General features: G+C 53.0%; 6 protein-coding genes across 6 annotated transcripts; 4 read left to right on the forward strand and 2 right to left on the reverse strand.

The window, feature by feature from the left end:
• Positions 1–1055: 1055 nt before the first annotated feature.
• On the reverse strand, positions 1056–3279 carry MRS44_005972 (uncharacterized protein; the record flags this gene model as incomplete). Its single annotated transcript, XM_046280579.2, has 2 exons — positions 1056–3220; positions 3270–3279. 2 exons carry the CDS (start codon positions 3277–3279, stop codon positions 1056–1058), a joined length of 2175 nt encoding a protein of 724 aa, XP_046140450.2.
• Positions 3280–3662: 383 nt separating this feature from the next.
• Positions 3663–4844, forward strand: MRS44_005973 (uncharacterized protein; the record flags this gene model as incomplete). The annotated part of the gene is made up of 1 exon (XM_046269473.2): positions 3663–4844. One exon carries the CDS (start codon positions 3663–3665, stop codon positions 4842–4844), a length of 1182 nt encoding a protein of 393 aa, XP_046140449.2.
• A 19-nt stretch (positions 4845–4863) lies between these two features.
• On the reverse strand, positions 4864–5559 carry MRS44_005974 (uncharacterized protein; the record flags this gene model as incomplete). The annotated part of the gene is made up of 2 exons (XM_065621592.1): positions 4864–5289; positions 5338–5559. 2 exons carry the CDS (start codon positions 5557–5559, stop codon positions 4864–4866), a joined length of 648 nt encoding a protein of 215 aa, XP_065477664.1.
• Positions 5560–6176: 617 nt separating this feature from the next.
• MRS44_005975 (uncharacterized protein) lies at positions 6177–10047 on the forward strand (the record flags this gene model as incomplete). The annotated part of the gene is made up of 5 exons (XM_065621593.1): positions 6177–6892; positions 6940–7508; positions 7816–8713; positions 8757–8822; positions 8871–10047. 5 exons carry the CDS (start codon positions 6177–6179, stop codon positions 10045–10047), a joined length of 3426 nt encoding a protein of 1141 aa, XP_065477665.1.
• Positions 10048–12776: 2729 nt separating this feature from the next.
• On the forward strand, positions 12777–16823 carry MRS44_005976 (uncharacterized protein; the record flags this gene model as incomplete). Its single annotated transcript, XM_046269455.2, has 3 exons — positions 12777–12814; positions 12860–16090; positions 16139–16823. The coding sequence occupies 3 exons, from the start codon at positions 12777–12779 to the stop codon at positions 16821–16823; spliced, it is 3954 nt and encodes a 1317-aa protein (XP_046140445.2).
• Positions 16824–17568: 745 nt separating this feature from the next.
• MRS44_005977 (uncharacterized protein) lies at positions 17569–19068 on the forward strand (the record flags this gene model as incomplete). The annotated part of the gene is made up of 2 exons (XM_046274707.2): positions 17569–17806; positions 17852–19068. 2 exons carry the CDS (start codon positions 17569–17571, stop codon positions 19066–19068), a joined length of 1455 nt encoding a protein of 484 aa, XP_046140444.2.
• Between the last annotated feature and the right edge of the window lie 154 nt (positions 19069–19222).

Consider the following 19222-nt stretch of genomic DNA (forward strand, 5'->3'; position numbering starts at 1 on the left):
GGAAATAAGCTGCTCTGCATCAACAGGTGACCTCGGTAGAACCCTCATCTTGGATGTCTTTGCATGGAGCTGCATTGTAGGTTGATGACATTCCCAAAGAGTCCAGTAACTACATACCGCAACAAAAGGAAGGATGCGTCACGAGATGTCATGGACCTCTGTGTAACCATCTGCGTGGCAGAGTCTCAAGCGGACAATTATGGCACGTGAATGACGCACCTCAATCACGCTCGGTTCAAGCTGCTCTCATATCCCAGACAAGGGCGATATGCATGACATTAGACTGTCAGCACCTCTCGTCATCATGCAGACCTCAGTTACCCCGCAACGACTGGATTAGGACCAAGATGCTGATGTCTTGAAGCTGGTGTCTTTGAGCGGAGGTTATGGTTGATCCTGACCCTATTGCGTCGATATACGAGGTTGAATCAAACCGCTAAGTCTCAACTCTTATCAAGACATCCAAGACATGAAGATACACGATCTGAGCTTCTACCTCGTGAATGAGACCACGCTTGCCATGTTAACTGGTGGGGTTCAAGAACACAACCTGGTTAGCTCTCTCTTCACCGCATACGGTCAAGCACAGCACAACTCCAACACGGTTAAAACCTCAGTCTGACCCGGCCATCCCCGAATGTCTTCTGATCACTTACATCCTGCACTCTTCCCCGCGGGGTCTGCACAATGCCATTCCCCGACTCTCCAGTGCGGGGACCGGATGCATCCCGGACAGCTGAACCGGTCAAGTGCACTCGATAGTCCATCAACTCCATCTTTGTGCGTTCAAAGGAATGCACTGTGCCCGCGCCGCAGCCTCGCATCGTCAACTCCTCCTCGAGTCTCCTCCGAGTCTCCTCAAAATCACTGGGGGTGGCTGTGCGCTTTGGGGGCAGCCTTTGATCCGAGATGAGATATCGGTACTTGTCGGTCTCGGCTGATGGATATCTTGATTCAAGCAATATCGAATAATCTGACCAAATCGTTCACTCGTAACGTAACCCGTAGGCCCAACTCCAATCCAACCATGCCTGTAGCGCCAATTTATCTTAGATTTATACAATAACAAGTTCGTCATCATCGTCTTCGAGCCTGACCTGCCGCTCGACGAGTTCATTGCCGAGGCTCTCTCTGCCGGCTTCGCGAATTCCCTTGTCCGTCACGAATCTAGTCTTTTTCCGTACTGGTTGATCGTTGCGTAGCTTCTCTCCCTCTTTCATCTTGGAGAGCTTGTCCTTGAGGTTGCCTCCCCAGCCGAGTGCTGATTGTCTGCTGCTACCGAGTGAACCGGCTTGGGAACCTGCCTGTGAGCTGTCAGGCCGTTTCCGCTTGACAGGGCTGAGATGGATGGCGGAATCTCTACCCAAGAGCCCCAGAGACTTGGCGTCGGGTCTGTAGATTTCGGAGTCCGATACCTGGCTCGATGCCTGACTCGACTGTGATGTGCCTGGCGCTGCTCGTGATCCTAGCCGCATGTATTCCCTTCCCGCTGCGTTTCCAATCTGTCCGAGCTTCTTCATCATGTCTCGCTCTCTCTCCTTGGCCTCTAGATCTCTCTTGAGAAACTCGGCCCTTTCCTTGCGATCGTTGGGAGTTCTGTCCTTTCCATCAATCAAGTCGGAAGCACTCATAGTCCGTGACGCAAACCAGTGTGTCTTGGTCTCCCAGTCGTACTTCTTGGACGACTCTTGCTTCTTTTCCTGGCCCCAGTTGAATGTCTCTCTAGAGTTGTTCTTTCTTGACCCAAAGCTGCTGCCGTTCACCTCCAATCTGGTTCCTCGTTGCTTGCGGATAGCCTCGTTTGAGTGAAATTCGCAGTGATGAGTTCGCTTCTTGTTGATCCATGAACCACACAACTCGCCGTCCTTCTTGACGGATTGGCAGCCCCCTAGATCACGGGATGTGCCAATCTCGATGATGGAATCGTCGTCCGAATTGATGACAAGACTAAACCGTCCAGTGTCTTGTCTCCCTGGTGGCGGTGGCATTAGATTGGGGTTGAGAATCGCAATGACAGTCCCTTCAGTGAGCTTCCAATATCGTGTAAAGCCCGAGTTGAAGAGAAAAAGGTCCAGCTCCCATTCCAGATCCACCAGTGTCATGACCATGTACTTTCCTCTGTCCTCTGTCTTGCCATTCCTTCCTTGAGTCGGCTTGTGTGCACGAGGTTCCGACTTTTTGGCGAGGATTCCAAACACGACAATATCCTGCTCGACATCGGGTAAAGCAAAGTCAGGTGCTTTGACAATCCTGAGGAGATCTTTGAGTGTATAGACCTTTTTGCCTGAGACATGGCGAGCGAGTACACCATGAGGGAGAATCCGCTTTGACAAATGGAAACTTGAATACGGTTCGAATCCGGCGGCTTGATCTTCGGGAACCTCGCCGGGTGGTGTTTTCTTCTTTCGAGTTTTGCTCTCCTGGGTCGGTCTTGTTTGTGGCTTGGTGGACATGATCTCTTCTCTCGAGAAGGCTGGTGCTTGAAGTGGTTCATCCGGGATGTCGACAGCATTCTTCTTGTATCTTTCCATCTCATCCTGACCAATCCCAAAGGCATTCGATCTTAACTTTTGAATCTTTTCCTGCCGTTGGGTTCGTGCGGCCTCTTCTGTCCTCACCGAGGCGAGACGCTCGTTGAAGCTCAAAGGGCGCGATTCCGTTACATTTGTCGTGGTTCTCGATCTTCGCAAATAACCCCCCGTGTGGCCAATATCTATCGATGTTTGGGAGTCCCTGTAACTCGACGCGCGCTTCAAAGAGATGTCTTTAGCCTTGAGGCCTTTGTCGATCCCCAGAAGCACCCTGCTAGGAGAAGTCTGTGGTGGCTGGAATCGTCTGACGGGAGATGCAGGAACTTGAATAGGATTTGCCTCTGGAGTTACGGCGCGCCTTGGGCGTACTTGCGATATCGCCAACTCTGACGTGGTGGTGTGGAGTTCGACTTCGGCTTTTTTCGATTTGGCACTCTGTAGCTTCTTCAACTTCAGCCGAGCCTGAATCTCCTGGAGCTTCAACTCCAATGTCTCTTCATCCTCTTCTTCATCATTTTCGATCTCAGCCAAAAGATTCATCGAAGGTAGATTGCGACCTCTCTTTGACGGTGAAGGTGAAGGCGATGTCTCCATCATACGTCGGTATCGCTCTCGTCCGCGGGGAGTGCTCAGCAAAGCTTCATGAGGAGACCTCGGAGGCCATTGAGCTTCTTTTTTTGCCGGGGAATCTATCAAGTCAGTATTTCTCAACACATGGTCAGCAATAGACAGTCTCACCTGGAGCCATGACGAAACAAGCCTCGAGGCGGTGGGTGGCCCAGTAACGGCCCGATGGTATGCAGTCGCTTAGGGCCTATCCGTAATCCGGCGCATGTTCGTCGGGGTACGTCAGGTACGTATAGACCAGGCCATCAAACTCCAGCCATACGCTGAGTCAGGCAGTGTTTACTTTGTGTCGGGAAGATGAAAGGAGAATGTTGATGCAGGGAACTGGTTGCTGCGATGGGGCTGCATGTTCCTGCACTGAGCGGGGCCCAACTGCCGTTTCGGGATCCCTGTCACGCGCTGAGACGCGTAAAGCACAGCGCGTTCAAATCACTTTAACGTCTCTGAGGTTGACTATCAGCCTCAGTGGTAATTTTATTGTTGCTACATCTCAATCGACGCGAAATGGCAAGGACAAGATCAACAAAGACGGCGGACGCGCCTGCAGAGCCAGCATCAACAACGACTTCCAAGATTAGCCTCACCCGCTCAGAGAATCCCTCCAAGATCTTTATCCTACCCTCGAAAGCCACTCCCGATGCGCGAATCGTCACTCTACCCAATCCCAGACACGCGCGCCCTGCGAGATATCTAGTTTGTCCCGAGACTGGCATCTACGAGTTTACAAAGATCGCGACGCCAAAGGCGACTCCTCGGAGCTGGCTGATTGAAAATGGCGAGAATGCAGACATCTCAATGGGCCAGGAGCTGTACATGGCCACCTTGATTGACCCCATGTTTCTGGTTCTCCCAGCCCTCACTGAGCAGACAAAGGGATCAGAGAAGCGATTATTTCTGTCAAGTGATGACCACTTTGACCATCTCCCCGAAGAGTCGTCGCATCTATCCGAGATTCTACGTTGCGACAAGACCCGAAAACTCATTGAGAGCAGGATGGGGGCTGTTTGCGACACGGTCGAAGCAGGCGACGAAGCCATGTTTCGCGTAAACAACGAGAAGCTTGTCAATGTCGTACTGGAAAAGGCAAGGAGGATGTGTCAATTGCCGGCCAGCATGGAGGAGAAATTTGTCAAGAAGGCCCTTGAAGCCCCTGTCCTCGCGCAGAAGCGAGAGTTGAAGACAGAAACCTCCCAACCAACCACCGAAACAGTCGAGACACCAGCCGATTCAACCGATTCTCAGTCCACGACGACCGATACCCAGCCTTCGACAGCCACATCCTTTACAACCATCACCGACGATGTCGTCACTGCCATTCAAGCATCTCCCGAAGTCACAGGCCTGCAAAGGTTACGGGTCGCATTTAGCTTCATCTGCTCGAGCTACATTGCCCCATCCCTTGCTGCCGAATTGCAGACAGCAGTTGAAAAGGCTGTCGACTTTTCCTCTCTCGACGACTATCTCTCCAAACTCGCCAAGTTCCGCGCAGAAGCCGTGGCATCACACTCCATGGACTACTCCCGAAAACGAGACCGAGACGAAGAAGAGGATGAGGCCAGGGTTAAGAAGAGAAAGGCGGAGGAGGAAAAGAAGAAAAAGTCCATGGAAAGCAGAGGTGTCCGGGAGCTCAAAAAGGTCAACACCAAGGGTATGAAGAAGATGAGCGACTTTTTCAAGAAGAAATAGGTTGGGTATCATGAAGTAATCATTTAGTCCCTCGAGCCCGACGTGCGCCGAATCCTCTGCCGATATTGGAAGTCCCACGACCCGGGATAGAACTCCCGGAATAGCTCGAGCTTGAATAACTTGAGCCCCTTGCAGCTGGCCCGCCTCGTCCTCGGCCACCCCTGGCCCCCCTGGTTCCGCGTCCGGGTGCGGCCGAGGCCAGTCTTTGCCTCTCTTCTTCCTCGCGTCGTCTACGCAACTCTTCGCGTCTCTGCTCTTCTTCAGCGGCTCTTCTCTCGGCAGCCAGCTGCCTTTGGATGGCCTCTGCCTCTTGTTCGGCGAGGTCTTCAGTTGCACCCTTCCAGCTAGGGTCCAGGATCAGACGCTGATTATGCTCCGTCTGTGATAATATCCGAGTCCAGGTGTTGAGGAGGACAGATGCATTGTTTACTGTTTTGGATACGGTCTATAGAGGTCAGTAGACGTGGCAGCAGGCACGGAGCACGGCACGTACATCCATGTTGCCCCCGGCACGCTCTAGGGTCGCAATAACGCCCTCGATGGATTCGTTGATGTTTCGTACACCTTCGAGCTCCTTGCGCAGCGCAGCTTCATGGTCTATAGGCTCACGTTCCTGGGTTGGAGTCTTGGGTGTCTTGGGAGTCCTGGGGGTCCTCGGACGGTCGGCTTGGACCGGCGAGGACCAAATCTCTTCCTGTGTGTAGTCGTCGGACATGATGTCGGTTGACAGGCGGTTAGAGTCTGGTCGTTGGGCCGTCAAATTGGTTGTCATGCACGTTTCGGCGCTTGTTGACTTGCACACGGAACTTAATTGATGAGGGGCATTGTCCCACCCTTTGTTTGACGCCTGCCTGAAACCTGCACCGTGATTGGGCATCCATGTCGCGTAACGACGCGCCCATGGCTCATGGACGCGTGCGGCTCGTAGGGGCACGGCCCAATTTCAGCCCCAACAACAGAAACGGGGAGGCTGGGCCACACTCCAGGGTAATCACCCAGCCACTTTTCTCCTCCTTCATCGAGTGTTGTCATCTGAGCCTACAATCAAACTACCATCACCGACTCTACCATCATCAAATATATCAAAGCCGAATCCATCATCGCCTTACCCTATCGTCATCCACCGTATCTTACCCGCTCGTTTCGTCTGCCGCTACGATTGCTGTGTTCGCTGCGTGGGATATTCCCTCAATAAACAAAGCCAATTCGACGCACCGCTCCCGGGTAGACCTGGCAACAAAGGAGCACCCATTTTCGACGAGCATCACGACGACATAATTACCTGATAGGGACGAGGCACACACAAACAGTTGATTATCGGTCGCTACCAAAATGGTTGCCGCACACGGGTCAACGACTCCCCCTCCGCCCTCCCGCATCCACAGCCCTCCAACTCCACGCCTCGGATACCAAGACAACTGGGAGCCATTCACTCCTCGCAAATCCGCCCGAATTTCTGAACAGCGCGCAAACCGAACTCCTTCACCCGGCGCATCTCGCCAACCACGATCACCGCGCACAGTCAAGAAGACCAAGTCCGTCGCTACCCCGATGCCTTCGCCGCAAAAGAAGCGCCAGCCTGCTCTTGACGCTGTGCGTCGTGCTCATATCAACATGGGCGAAAGTTCTCAAGCCGCTCTCAGCAGACCTGCCTCTTCGGCCATTCGATCAGCTGGCATGCTTCCCACGCCTTCCAAGACTCCCCAGAAGCCCCCTAATGAGAAAACCGCCGCCAACATCAAGTCCGTCGCCCGCAATCTCTTTGCCGAGTCTGAAGTGATTGCCAGCCCTAAGAAGCGACGCACCAAGAAGTACACCGGCATTTCCATGGAGAGCTTCACTGCGGAGGAGATTGAAGACCCTATCGAAATTTTCACCGACACTCGGGATCGCATCCCTACCCGAGATGAGAGCAGCAACCCTTTCTTCGGCGACGCCCCAGAGCCTGAGCCCAGCAAGCGAGGCAAGCGCAAGGTCAAGGTTCCCGGAGAGGGTATCAAGACTATTGATGAGGCATCTCGCCGCGAAGACGGAATGGTTTACGTATTGTAAGTTTCACTACCCACAATGACTCACTCAATGCTAACTCTCATAGCCGTGGAAAGAAGTTCTTTCGCAAGTTTTCCGAATATGAGGCAGAGGAATTGGATGAACTCCAAGCCGATGAGGAAGATGTCGAGGCTTACCTTAACCGACCTCTTACTCGTGCTTCCATCAAGCCTCGCCTTCTTTTCCAAAAGACAAAGACAATGGAGGAGATTGAAGAGGAAGAGGCTGTGACTGACGTCGAGGATGAGCTGGATCAAGAGCAAGCACCAGAGATTGTTCCCCAGACACCACAAAAGTCCCAATCCAAGGAGCGTGCCAGCACTCCCGAAGCACCCAAGCTTCCCGTGTCACCACCAGACACTCGTCGAATTACGCGATCCATCAACAAGCTTTTGGACGAGGGAACGCCCATCAAGGCCCCCGGGGCAACGAAGCCCATTCGACTCCTGGCGACGAACCAAGGAGCCCAACAAAGAGTCACGCAAGCGAGCGGGCGAATCCCTCAGCCCAACGGAAGCCAAACGCACCCGGGTTTAATGACGCATTGCTTACTATTGATATCGCTTACTTACTTGCTTAATGGATGGTTTGGCGTTGGATGGACAATGGACTCATGTATGCACGCGCACAGGAATAAGGACAAGGAAAGGAAAGCAAAGGACGTTGAGGATAGGCGATACCTGAACCTCTGGGAGGTAAAATGTTAGGTCTCCTTGGAACGTATTCAATTCACTCATCACATTTAGGTAGAACTCGTGAATTAGTCTATTCGAATAAACAAACAGACAAGTTCATGATAATTACATGAGGCGCTGACGTGCTAGCTGTTTACTGGGGCCCCACTACCACACACTCGTGCCCCTCACCACTTCTCTCGACTTTGTACTTTCCATCGTAATTGCACTTCTACACCATCCCACAGCCAAGATGCACATTCTAGTCACGAACGACGATGGTCCTCCCTCGTCTCACGCCTCTCCCTATGTGAGCTGCCTCATCCAGCAGCTCAAGGGAGCCGGCCACACCGTCTCGGTCTGTCTGCCTCATACTCAACGGTCATGGATTGGCAAGGCCCACATGATCGGCCAGACCCTCAAGCCTCTGTACTACCGTCCTTCGTCTGTCATCCACGGCGAAGATTCTGAGGGCACTACTCATCATCGTCCTTCACCTTCGGGAGATGTCGAGGAGTGGATTCTGGTTGACGGAACGCCTGCTTCGTGCGTCCAGATTGGCCTTCACCACTTCTTCCAGGACCGAGGACCGATCGACCTTGTTGTCAGCGGACCCAACTACGGCAGAAACACCACGGCCGTCTTTGCCTTGAGCTCGGGAACTCTTGGAGCTGCACTTGAGGCTGCTGTTTGCCAGAAAAAGGCAATTGCACTGAGCTTTGCCTTTTTCTCCCGAAACCACGACCCCGTCATCATCGAGGCAGCTTGCCGACGCAGTGTCAAGGTTATCGAGGCTCTGTACAAGCAGTGGCCTACGGACGGCAGCGCGGATCTCTACAGCGTCAACGTGCCTCTCGTGGAAGGCCTCGAAAACAAAAAGGCCATCTGGACAAACCTGCTGCAGAACTACTGGAGAGAAGGTGGCTGCTTCCAGGAGATTGAGGGTGAAGCCGGGGACGAAAATGAGGAGGAGGAGAGAATACGAGAGGGTATTGAAGGAGAAGTGGACGATGCTGGGTCGTCTACACGCAAAGGACATGTCCACAAGCACTTTAAATGGGCACCCAGGTTTACAGATGTCTACAAGAGTGTGGAAGAGTCCAAGCCAGGCAATGACGGATGGGCTGTCAAAGAGGGACTGACAAGGTATGTTACTAACCCCGAGTCCATCACAAGCTAACAATGTCAGTGTCACTGCCCTCAAGGCCAACTTTATGCATGATTCTGAAGAGTCCAACCAGAAGGAGCTAGAACTGTAAGTTGGAAGGAAATGTATCTAGACAATAGTCCTTACCGTGGGCAGTTCAGGTTCAGAGGTGGCCATTCGGCCAAAGAGTGCGGTTCAAGCCATCGTTTCTTACGAGGATTCTTATGTGCAGCCTCTCATTCTGTCCGCCATCGAATCTCTGTTCCCTGGCGTCTTGGACGTGACCACTAAAGAACAGTCGTCCCTCGCAGAGTTTGGCGATGAAAAGGTGCTCCAGATCACTGCCTACGAGTCTATTGACTTTGAGTACGCTGCCAGCCACGAAAAGACGTCTCTCATCAACAGCTACATGATTCGAAAGGCTCTTATCCGGAAGCACTATTTGTCGACAACCGTGGATCACTGGATTGCCAAGAACCCATCATCTATCCTCAAGGAGCACGTCAAGCGAAGTGAGGCATTTGAGGTTGACTTTGCCGAGTTTCTAGACGATGCTCTGGTGGAGGCGTTTGACCTCCGGGAGAGCATGGAACGAAACGAGGAGAAGCCTGATGACAAGGAATGGTGGATCCTGAAGCCAGGAATGAGTGACCGAGGCCAGGGCATTCGACTCTTTAGCTCTATGGATGAGCTCCAAGCCATCTTTGATGCCTGGGAAGAGGATCAGCCTGATACTGACGATGAGCCCGAGGCAGATGATGACGACGACGGCGACGGTATCATGACCTCCCATCTACGCCATTTTGTTGCACAGCCCTACATTCACCCGCCCCTTTTGGTCGAAGGCGAGAGCCGCAAGTTTCACATTCGAACTTATGTCATGTGCACTGGAAGCCTCAACGTCTGGGTGTACAAGCACATGCTGGCCCTGTTTGCTGGCAAGCCGTACACTGCGCCGGCAGATGCCCCAGAAGATATTGAGTCGTTCCTCACAAACACATGTCTCCAGGACTCGCCCAACGAAAACACCGTCCGTCGTTTCTGGGATCTGCCCCTGTCAAAGGAGACACGGGATGACATCTTTACTCAGATCTGCGAGGTGACCGGCGAGGTCTTTGAGGCGGCAGCCAAGGCCATGCCCATCCACTTTCAGACACTGCCAAACGCTTTTGAAGTATTTGGTCTCGACTTTCTCGTGGATGCCAAGGGAACTGCTTGGTTGCTCGAGGTGAATGCGTTCCCTGACTTTAAGCAGACTGGGAGTGACCTCAAAGATATCGTCTCTGGGTTCTGGAAGGGGGGTATTGAGACATGGGGTTGCACCATTCTTTAACATCTCGCCAAAGGACCAGCAGGGTGCCGAGGACATGGTTCCCGTAAGAAAGCTTGATCTTGGTAGAGGATGAGTAGGAGTCTAAAAGTTATTGTTTTGTCTCGGCGTGTCTCGGTCTGATGCTTCATTGCCTGCGTTGCCTGGCACTTATCGGTCCTGTCTAAATGTTTTCTGAGTTTGCCTTGCCTGTGCCTCCACGCTCTCTCTGTGCCTATCTGGTATCCCGGTTACCGTCGTATGATTCGGAATGTGGACGATCACGGCATGTCAACCCCACGAGCATAGCCTCAACTTTACCGGGTCTTGCCCAACTTCCCGAAGCAGGGTATTGCATCTGTCACAACCGTCGGACTAGGTCGGGCGCAAATTTCAATATTTCACAGTCGCAATATCATAATCAGGATTGATGCCGATTGGATAGATGATAACACAGCCACGGTGGTGGAGTTGGGGGTCGACAGAATCCGTCGGACGTATTTGACGGTGAGGGATGGGATGCCATGACCTTTTGTCGCGTGGAGGGCGATGCGTTGGTTTGAGGTTGTGTTATGTGGAATCGTGATGCTCACACACGTAAGATTATTGGTGTTGGACTCTGAGCTGTGCCGTAGGTCAACAGCATCGCGTATGCGTATCCTGAGAACTAGTAGATTATCCGGCTAGTCTGACAATGCCTCAGACTGACTCGTCCACGCATTACCTGACTCAACACAACTTGAACATCGCGAGACCGGAAGAGGTAACCTCCGTGTCGAGGCTTAGATGGCCAGCAGTACAAGTCTTGATCATCTGGTTTCAATATCAGAGATCGCCACTGAGTTGGTGTACGTTTGTGGCTTGGAGCTCTACCTGTCAAGCTGAGCTCCCATCGTGATGAGCTCAATGTTGGAGGTGGCTTAGACGTAACTTCACCTCGGCTCTTCACTCGTTGGCCACATGCTAACTAGGAGCGGTGACAACTCAGCTCGACTTGACAGGTAGTCGTCACGCGGGGATGAGGCAGCCTCACGGGATGTAGCCGAGACTCCATCGAGGCCTCGAGGCACTCCATAGTCAACTCGTCATATCGAAAACCTTTACAGCTGAGCCACCACTGACTTGCTCGATCTGGCACACCGTTCGGGCTAGCGGTGAATAACTTGAAGGTTGACCATGATACCGCTAATGACCCTTGCTGCAGAAAGATGCCTGGTAACAAAGGATCAACGTTGATTGGTCAGTTGACTGAGTGGTCGCGTTGCCCAGAACTTGGACAACTCTTTTTCGACGACACGTGAAGAATCATGACGATGCTTTGTTTCTCTTCGAGTAAATGCCCCGAACTTCGAAGCAACGTGTACAACATCTGGCTGCCTCTTGATACGTTCCATGAGGCTGTGCACCGCCACAGATTCTGTTGAGATCCAGGCCTCCAGCCTCAGCTCGCTGGTCGCGGAAAACAGTTGAGCCGCTGCCGCGGTGGATCGGTCTCGGCCTGCCAAGTCATGTTCAAGGGGCAATGTCTCAGTTTGTTCATGATCGACGCTGGGCATCTCCGGCAATTTGGTTCAATACCAGCCGCGGGAGGTCATGCTGTGGCAAGTCTGCGCGACTCAGCCTCGAGGACATTTGTCACCCCTCGCACCAGGTTGGCTCTGGTGAAACTGACTTTGTGTCGGTCGACCGAGTCGGCTGCAACAGGGGCAGACAAGATAGAGTGCATCCCGTGAAAGCTTGGCCTTGGCCCTGGTCGGTGGGGTACCAATATCGCAATAGGATAGCGCGGTGGATTTCGAATGGATCGTCAAGGATGAATCCTTGCTTCAACTCCTGACGGAGCTTGCATAACCAGTATCCTCGTATCGTTAAAGCCTGGCATCCCCGATAATATGTGCAGAGATGCCATTGCGAGTAAACGCGTCCCCGGATGCAGTGACAAATAAGCTCATCAACCGGCGAGTACGCAAGCCGCGGCTAGACCGGGGTGAGGGCTAGTTTGATGAGTTTGTAGAATTCCCTGGTATAGAAGCCGGGGTTGAGATTAGCTATGGAATACTCGTTCTCCGTTCCCCGTTCTCCGTTCTCCGTTGTCAATAGGGGTGAGCGCCTGCCAGACGTCAAGCTTGTGGATTCAGTGCGTGTTCGCAGAAAGAATACGTACGAATAACCCATCGACGCCATCACCGATTCAATGTTCCACGACGTTGGGCGGCCTCGGCGCCAAGTCATGCCACTAACGCCAGCAAGGGGCCGCGCTTAGTGCCTTGGCTTTGCATCCAGATCTCCTGAATTGACAGAGCTTGTGCTCACCTGCTGAATGTACTCAGCCTCTGCTCTGGACTGTACTCAACATCAAGAGGCCGCTTCGGACGGACGCACCGGTGTTTCTTCTCCAGAGTTTATGCACAACTTGAGCATCCAGCGCTTATGGTCTGTAGGAACTCACTGCATCACCAATCAACCCCGGCAAGGACTTCGGTAGCGCCTGGTCCTTGCTAGAGTAACACTTGCCCGTGCTCCCGTCTCCACCAGCCAATCAGTGGCGGAACCATTTGCACTGCCTCACTCACCTCAACCAAAACAACTTCGCACATCTCCTTCTCGTCTCGTCTCTCCTTCATCGGCCATGCACTCGAGGCCTTGATCATCAATCAACTTGAGCCGCTCCCGGCGAATTCTTTCATTGGCTTACATCGCTTTGGCTCTACGCCTTTCCTTCATCTATACGGAATCTGCATAGCCCCGTCGCCATGGCAGATGAGTCGAATCCGCCCATGAGGCGTCGCGCGTACGTCAACAGGCCTCCCGTTGAGACTCGACTGACCTTTAATAGCCCTACAATCACCATCGACACTACAGCTGTCAACCCTAATAACCAGGAGCGCCCCAACTCTCCCATCTCTCCAGACGACGCTGTTAGTCCCACGACGACTGATACTCGACCACTCGAATTGAATACTTCAATGTCTTTCGACAAGGATAGCCGACCAACAAGCCCTCACAATGTCTCGAGTCCCGTCACATCAAAATCTGGCGATGGCGCCGGCTTCTTGGCTGTGCCGCTGAACCATCGATCGCGACAGAATTCAGTCGACTCAGAGGACATGTCCAGATCTGTCTCGTCGCAAGGAGACACCACCGTTGTGGCGTCCAACTCGACACAGGTGGATACGCTCAAGGGATCCGAATATGATCATAAGAAGATTATCAACGATGAGACGGCCTTGAAGCCAGACGTCGGAACAGAGGCCGATTTCGAGGTGGAAAACAACCCATTTGCCTTTACACCTGGCCAGCTTAACAAAATGTTTAACCCCAAAAGTCTATCGGCCTTTTATAAGTTGGGTGGCATGGATGGCCTGGAGAAGGGTTTACGGACTGACCGCAAGGCTGGATTGAGCGTGGACGAAAAGGGTCTTGATGGCCAAGTATCGTTCGAGGACGCGACATCAAAAAAGCACATTACACACCACGCCTCTTCATCAGGAGATGGCTTTTCAGACCGGTTACGCGTCTTCAAGGATAACCGACTTCCTGAGAAGAAGGGAAAGAGCTTGCTAGAGCTCATGTGGATCACCTATAACGACAAGGTCCTGATCTTGCTTTCCATCGCCGCGGTTATCAGTCTGGCAGTTGGCCTGTATCAGACTTTCGGTGGTGCTCATAAGCCGGGTGAACCCAAGGTTGAATGGATCGAAGGCGTTGCGATTATTGTCGCCATCGCCATCGTTGTTATCGTCGGATCACTCAACGACTACCAAAAGGAGCGACAGTTTACAAAGTTGAACAAGAAGAAGCAGGACCGCGTCGTCAAGGTGGTTCGCTCAGGAAAGACGATCGAGCTATCGGTTTTTGATTTGTTGGTCGGAGACGTTGTTCACCTTGAGCCCGGTGACCTGGTACCGGTTGACGGAATTCTCATTGAAGGTTTCAATGTCAAGTGCGACGAGTCTCAGACCACCGGCGAGTCTGACGTTATCCGAAAGCGAGGCGCCGACGAAGTGTTTGCCGCCATCGAGAACCACGAAGACCTCAAGAAGATGGACCCTTTTATCCAGTCTGGAGCTCGCATCATGGAGGGTGTCGGTACCTTTATGACCACCTCTGTTGGTGTCTACTCATCCTACGGCAAGACGCTCATGGCTCTTAACGAGGATCCTGAGATGACCCCTCTTCAGGCGAAGCTGAATGTTATCGCCACCTACATCGCCAAGCTTGGTGGTGCTGCCGGTCTGCTTCTGTTCATCGTCTTATTCATCCAATTCCTGGTCCGCCTGCCTAAGCAGCCTCCTTCGGTCACCCCAGCTGAAAAGGGACAACAATTCCTTAACATTTTTATTGTTGTCGTAACCATTATTGTGGTTGCTGTTCCCGAAGGTCTGCCTCTGGCTGTCACTCTGGCTCTGGCTTTTGCGACAACTCGAATGCTGCGAGATGCCAACTTGGTGCGACACTTGAAGGCTTGCGAAGTCATGGGCAATGCCACAACCATCTGCTCCGACAAGACGGGAACCCTCACTCAGAATAAGATGCAGGTTGTTTCTGGAACTATCGGAACTAGCCATCGGTTTGGAGGATCTCGCCAAGGAGATTCAAGCGGTACTTCTACTCCGGTCGACCTCAGTGGCGATATTTCCGCCTCCGAGTTTGCCTCTATGCTCAGCGCTCCTGTCCGGGAACTTCTCCTCAAGTCCATCTCTCTCAACTCGACTGCCTTTGAGGGCGACGTTGATGGCGAACAAACCTTTATCGGTTCCAAGACTGAAACTGCCATGCTCATCTTTGCCAGGGCTCACCTCGGCATGGGCCCTGTCAGCGAAGAGCGAGAGAATGCCAAGGTCCTTCAGCTGATTCCTTTCGACTCTGGTCGCAAGTGCATGGGTATTGTCGTTCAGCTTCCCAATGGCAGCGCCCGTCTCTACATCAAGGGTGCCTCCGAAATCATCCTGGCCAAGTGTAGCCAGATCCTCCGCGACCCTGCCGCCGATGACTCGCTCGCCCCTATGTCTCAAGATAACATCGACACCATCAACCACCTCATCGAGAGCTACGCCAAGAGGTCGCTTCGAACCATTGGAATCTGCTACAAGGACTTCCCTGCATGGCCCCCTAAGAATGCTGGCCAGGTTGAGGGTAGCACCGAGGTTCCTTTCGAGAATCTCTTTTACAACATGGCCTTTATCAGTGTCGTTGGTATCCAGGATCCTCTCCGTGAAGGCGTTCCCGAAGCTGTCAAGCTTTGCCAGAAGGCTGGAGTCGTCGTCCGCATGGTTACTGGAGACAACAAGATCACTGCCGAGTCGATTGCTCGTGAGTGTGGTATCCTCCAGCCCAACAGTCTCGTCATGGAGGGCCCTGAGTTCCGAAACCTGTCCAAGTTTGAGCAGGAGCAAATCATTCCCCGACTTCACGTGCTGGCTCGATCTTCCCCTGAGGACAAGCGAATCTTGGTCAAGAGACTCAAGGATAAGAATGAAACTGTTGCTGTGACCGGTGACGGCACCAACGACGCTCCTGCTCTGAAGATGGCTGATATCGGTTTCTCCATGGGTATCGCCGGTACCGAGGTTGCCAAGGAGGCGTCGTCCATTATTCTGATGGATGACAACTTCAACAGTATCGTCAAGGCCTTGAAGTGGGGTCGTGCAGTCAACGACGCCGTCAAGAGATTCCTCCAGTTCCAGCTGACCGTCAACGTGACGGCCGTCATCCTGACATTTGTCACTGCCGTCTCTAGCGAGGAAGAGTCTTCTGTCCTGACCGCTGTGCAGCTGCTCTGGGTTAACTTGATCATGGATACTCTTGCCGCCCTCGCCCTTGCCACTGATCCTCCTCACGAGAGCGTCCTGGACCGAAAGCCGGAGCCAAAGGGATCGAGCATCATCTCGGTCACCATGTGGAAGATGATTCTCGGACAATCCATCTACCAGCTTGCCATCACGTTCCTCCTCTACTATGGAGGCCCCAAGGGTGTCTTGCCAACAAAGAACATTCCCAGCAAAGATGAAATCGCGACGCTTGTCTTCAACACGTTTGTGTGGATGCAAATCTTTAACCAGTGGAAGTAAGTATTCTCTCTTCTCTTTACGTAGTAACCATCTAACGTCTGTAGCAACCGTCGCCTGGATAACAGGTTCAACATCTTTGAAGGACTCACCAAGAATTGGTTCTTTATCGGCATCAGTGCCATTATGTGTGGTGGTCAAGTTCTCATCATCTTTGTCGGCGGCCACGCATTCCAGATTGCAGAGGAGGGACAGTCCAGCACCCTTTGGGGCATTGCTATTGTCCTCGGCTTCATCTCGATTCCTTTCGGTATCGTGATCCGCCTGGTTCCCGACACCTTCCTGCTTGCTATGATTCCCGAGTTTCTTAAGAAGCGGGCCAACAATGTGCCTGGTCTCACCATCTCGGATGAGGAGATGAACATGTATCCCGAGCCGCTGGCGGATGTTCGAGATGAGCTCAACTTTCTCCGAAGGATGAAGGGAGGACGCCTCAACAACCTCAAGTTTGCTATCGCACACCCCAAGGAGGCGGTCGAGATGGTTCGGTCTAGAAGCCCATCTCATTCACGATCCAACTCTCTCAACGCACCGCAGACACCAACTCAAGACAACCCATTCGAGGGATCGCCAATCGCGACACCCAGCTCTGGCAAGAGGCCACGATCTACACGATCACGATCCAACAGTGCGCTGGGAGCGCCTACAGTGATGGCAGGTATTGTTGCAGCGGGAGTAGCAGCGGGCTGGCAGCCAATGGCTCGATCAGATGAGGAAAGCGAGCAAAAGTAGTGTAATAGACGGGTATGGTTATAGTATTGTTTAGGATAGATAATAATGTGAGCAATCGGACAGGACAGTATTCTCGTGATGCAATGTGGTGTGAGTTGACTAGGTTGCTACTAAACCGCGTTGAGCGAATGTGTGCATCTGGTGTTTTTGGCGTGGGGCAGTGTAGCCAGCCAATCAGCCAACTGATGACAGCCATGTTGACAGAGGTGATGAATCAATCAATCAATCAATGTGACTGTGATGGAGAAGGTCAAGAACTAACAATGCAAACAGAAGCAGGCAAACAAACAATGGAGGGAGTCTATGTTTGCAGGCCTGACGCAATTGCGACCAGTGACAGCCAGATGAGTACAGTAGGTGGCCGGGTATATGAAATGAATTTGGGTTGAGTTCCAGTGCTTGCCAGTGCTAGGCAGAGGCTTACTTTTTTGCCCTTGGCTAGGCCCCTTGGTTTTCGTTTTCTCCCCTTGTCTCATCTCTACTTCTCTCTCCCTCTCTCTTCTTCTACCATCCCGTCCACGCCGTCACGAGATTTGTTTCCCAGCAACTGATAGAAGCGCTGCGTGACCTGACGGTATTTCCGACTTCCGGTCCGCATTTTACCAGTATCCTCTCAACCTTACATAACACTCGCACAAGCATCGGCAGATAACACTCGCTGAACCCTGTTTCTGTTCTGTTTCTTCTTGCACGGACACTGCAGTTTCGCTTCAACACATTCACTTCTCACATCGCTCTTCACATCATGAACACCAAACGAGGTGCTGCTAAAGGCGTCTCGCTCTCAAAGCGAAAGGCTCAACCCAACGCTTTTGACAAGCTTGGCGATAACCCGACCGAGGATGAGATCAAGAACGCCGCCGCCAACGTCGCCCTCGCTGAGCTGGAGGAACGTGTCGCTGACGTGCGAGACTCTTGGGAGACTGATTCTCTATTCGAGGATGTCTTTGAAGAGTTGACTACCGATTCCCCTTCAACTGACGGTAAGATTACTCGTTCTCTCAACAACCTCCCTCACTGACCATCAGACCCTCAAGTGTGCACACCCGAGGAGGCTAGCAGACTTCGTCGGGAGCTCCGAGAGTATGGCCCCGCCGTCTTCTGCCAGCGCACCGTCGACGCTGGTCGCTACACGGCCAGGAAGCTCCTCAGCGCCTTTGGCATCCGCGCTCCTGCTTTCCTCGAAGGCGAGCCTGACGATGCCTACTTTAGCCTGCTGTCGCTCGCCATCACACGCGAGCTGTCCAAGCGCGCCAAGCTCACCCGCTACAACACGGTCGAGGACGCCGTCGAGCTCATCAACAAGAGCTCCAACATTGTCCTCATCACCGGCGCCGGCATCTCCACCTCGCTGGGCATCCCCGACTTTCGTTCCAAGGGAACCGGTCTCTACTCCAAGCTGGAGCATCTCGGCCTCAACGATCCCCAAGAGGTCTTTGACATTTCCGTCTTTCGCCAAGACCCCACCATCTTCTACTCGGTCGCCAAGGACATCCTCCCCAGCACTGACCGATACACCCCGACTCACAAGTTCATCGCCATGCTCAACGAGCGCGGCAAGCTACTGACAAACTACTCTCAAAACATTGACAACCTCGAGGTCAAGGCCGGCGTCCCCAAGGACAAGCTCATCCAGTGCCACGGCTCCTTCGGAACCGCCAGCTGCGTCCAGTGCGGCTACCAGTGCCAGGGCGAGATCATCTTCCCCGACATAAAGGCTGACAAGATCCCCCGGTGCCCACGCTGCATTCAGACCCTGCGCGCTACTGGCGGCGCTCCGAAGCGCAAGCGTTCTGCTGGCGCCGACAAGAAGCGTCGCAGATGGAGTGCCGACGAGAGCTCAGACGAGTCCGAGTACGACATACCCTCAGCCGGCGTCATGAAGCCAGACATTACCTTTTTCGGTGAAGCCCTCCCTGACGAGTTTTCCCGACGGCTCACCGAAAACGACCGCGACAAGGTCGACCTCGTCATCGTCATCGGCACCTCTCTCAAGGTGACGCCCGTGTCTGAGATTGTGAGCTGGCTCCCCGCCCACATTCCCCAGATCTACGTGTCCCGCCAGGCCGTCTCGCACATCAACTTTGACATTGACCTCCTCGGTGATTGCGACGTTGTCGTCTCCGAGCTGTGCCGCCGCCTCGACTGGCCCTTCAAGCACGAGATGATCCCCAAGGGGCAAAAGGTTGACGTGCGCACCGAGCCGGGCTTCAAGAGCCGCCACTTCTTTGAAGAGCGAAAGTAATGATGTATGAAGGCGTGGGAGGCGTTGTGATTTACTGCTTAATGGAAATGGGTATGGAATGGTATGGAATGGAATGGATACATGTAGAGGCTGCTAATAATGTCGGCATCGTCCACATTGCCGTATAGGTTGTTAAAAAATGCGTCCTTAATCT

The sequence above is a fragment of the Fusarium solani genome (assembly GCF_023522795.1).
Source record: "Fusarium solani strain SB1 chromosome Unknown bctg00000003_1, whole genome shotgun sequence".
NCBI lineage: Eukaryota > Fungi > Ascomycota > Sordariomycetes > Hypocreales > Nectriaceae > Fusarium > Fusarium solani.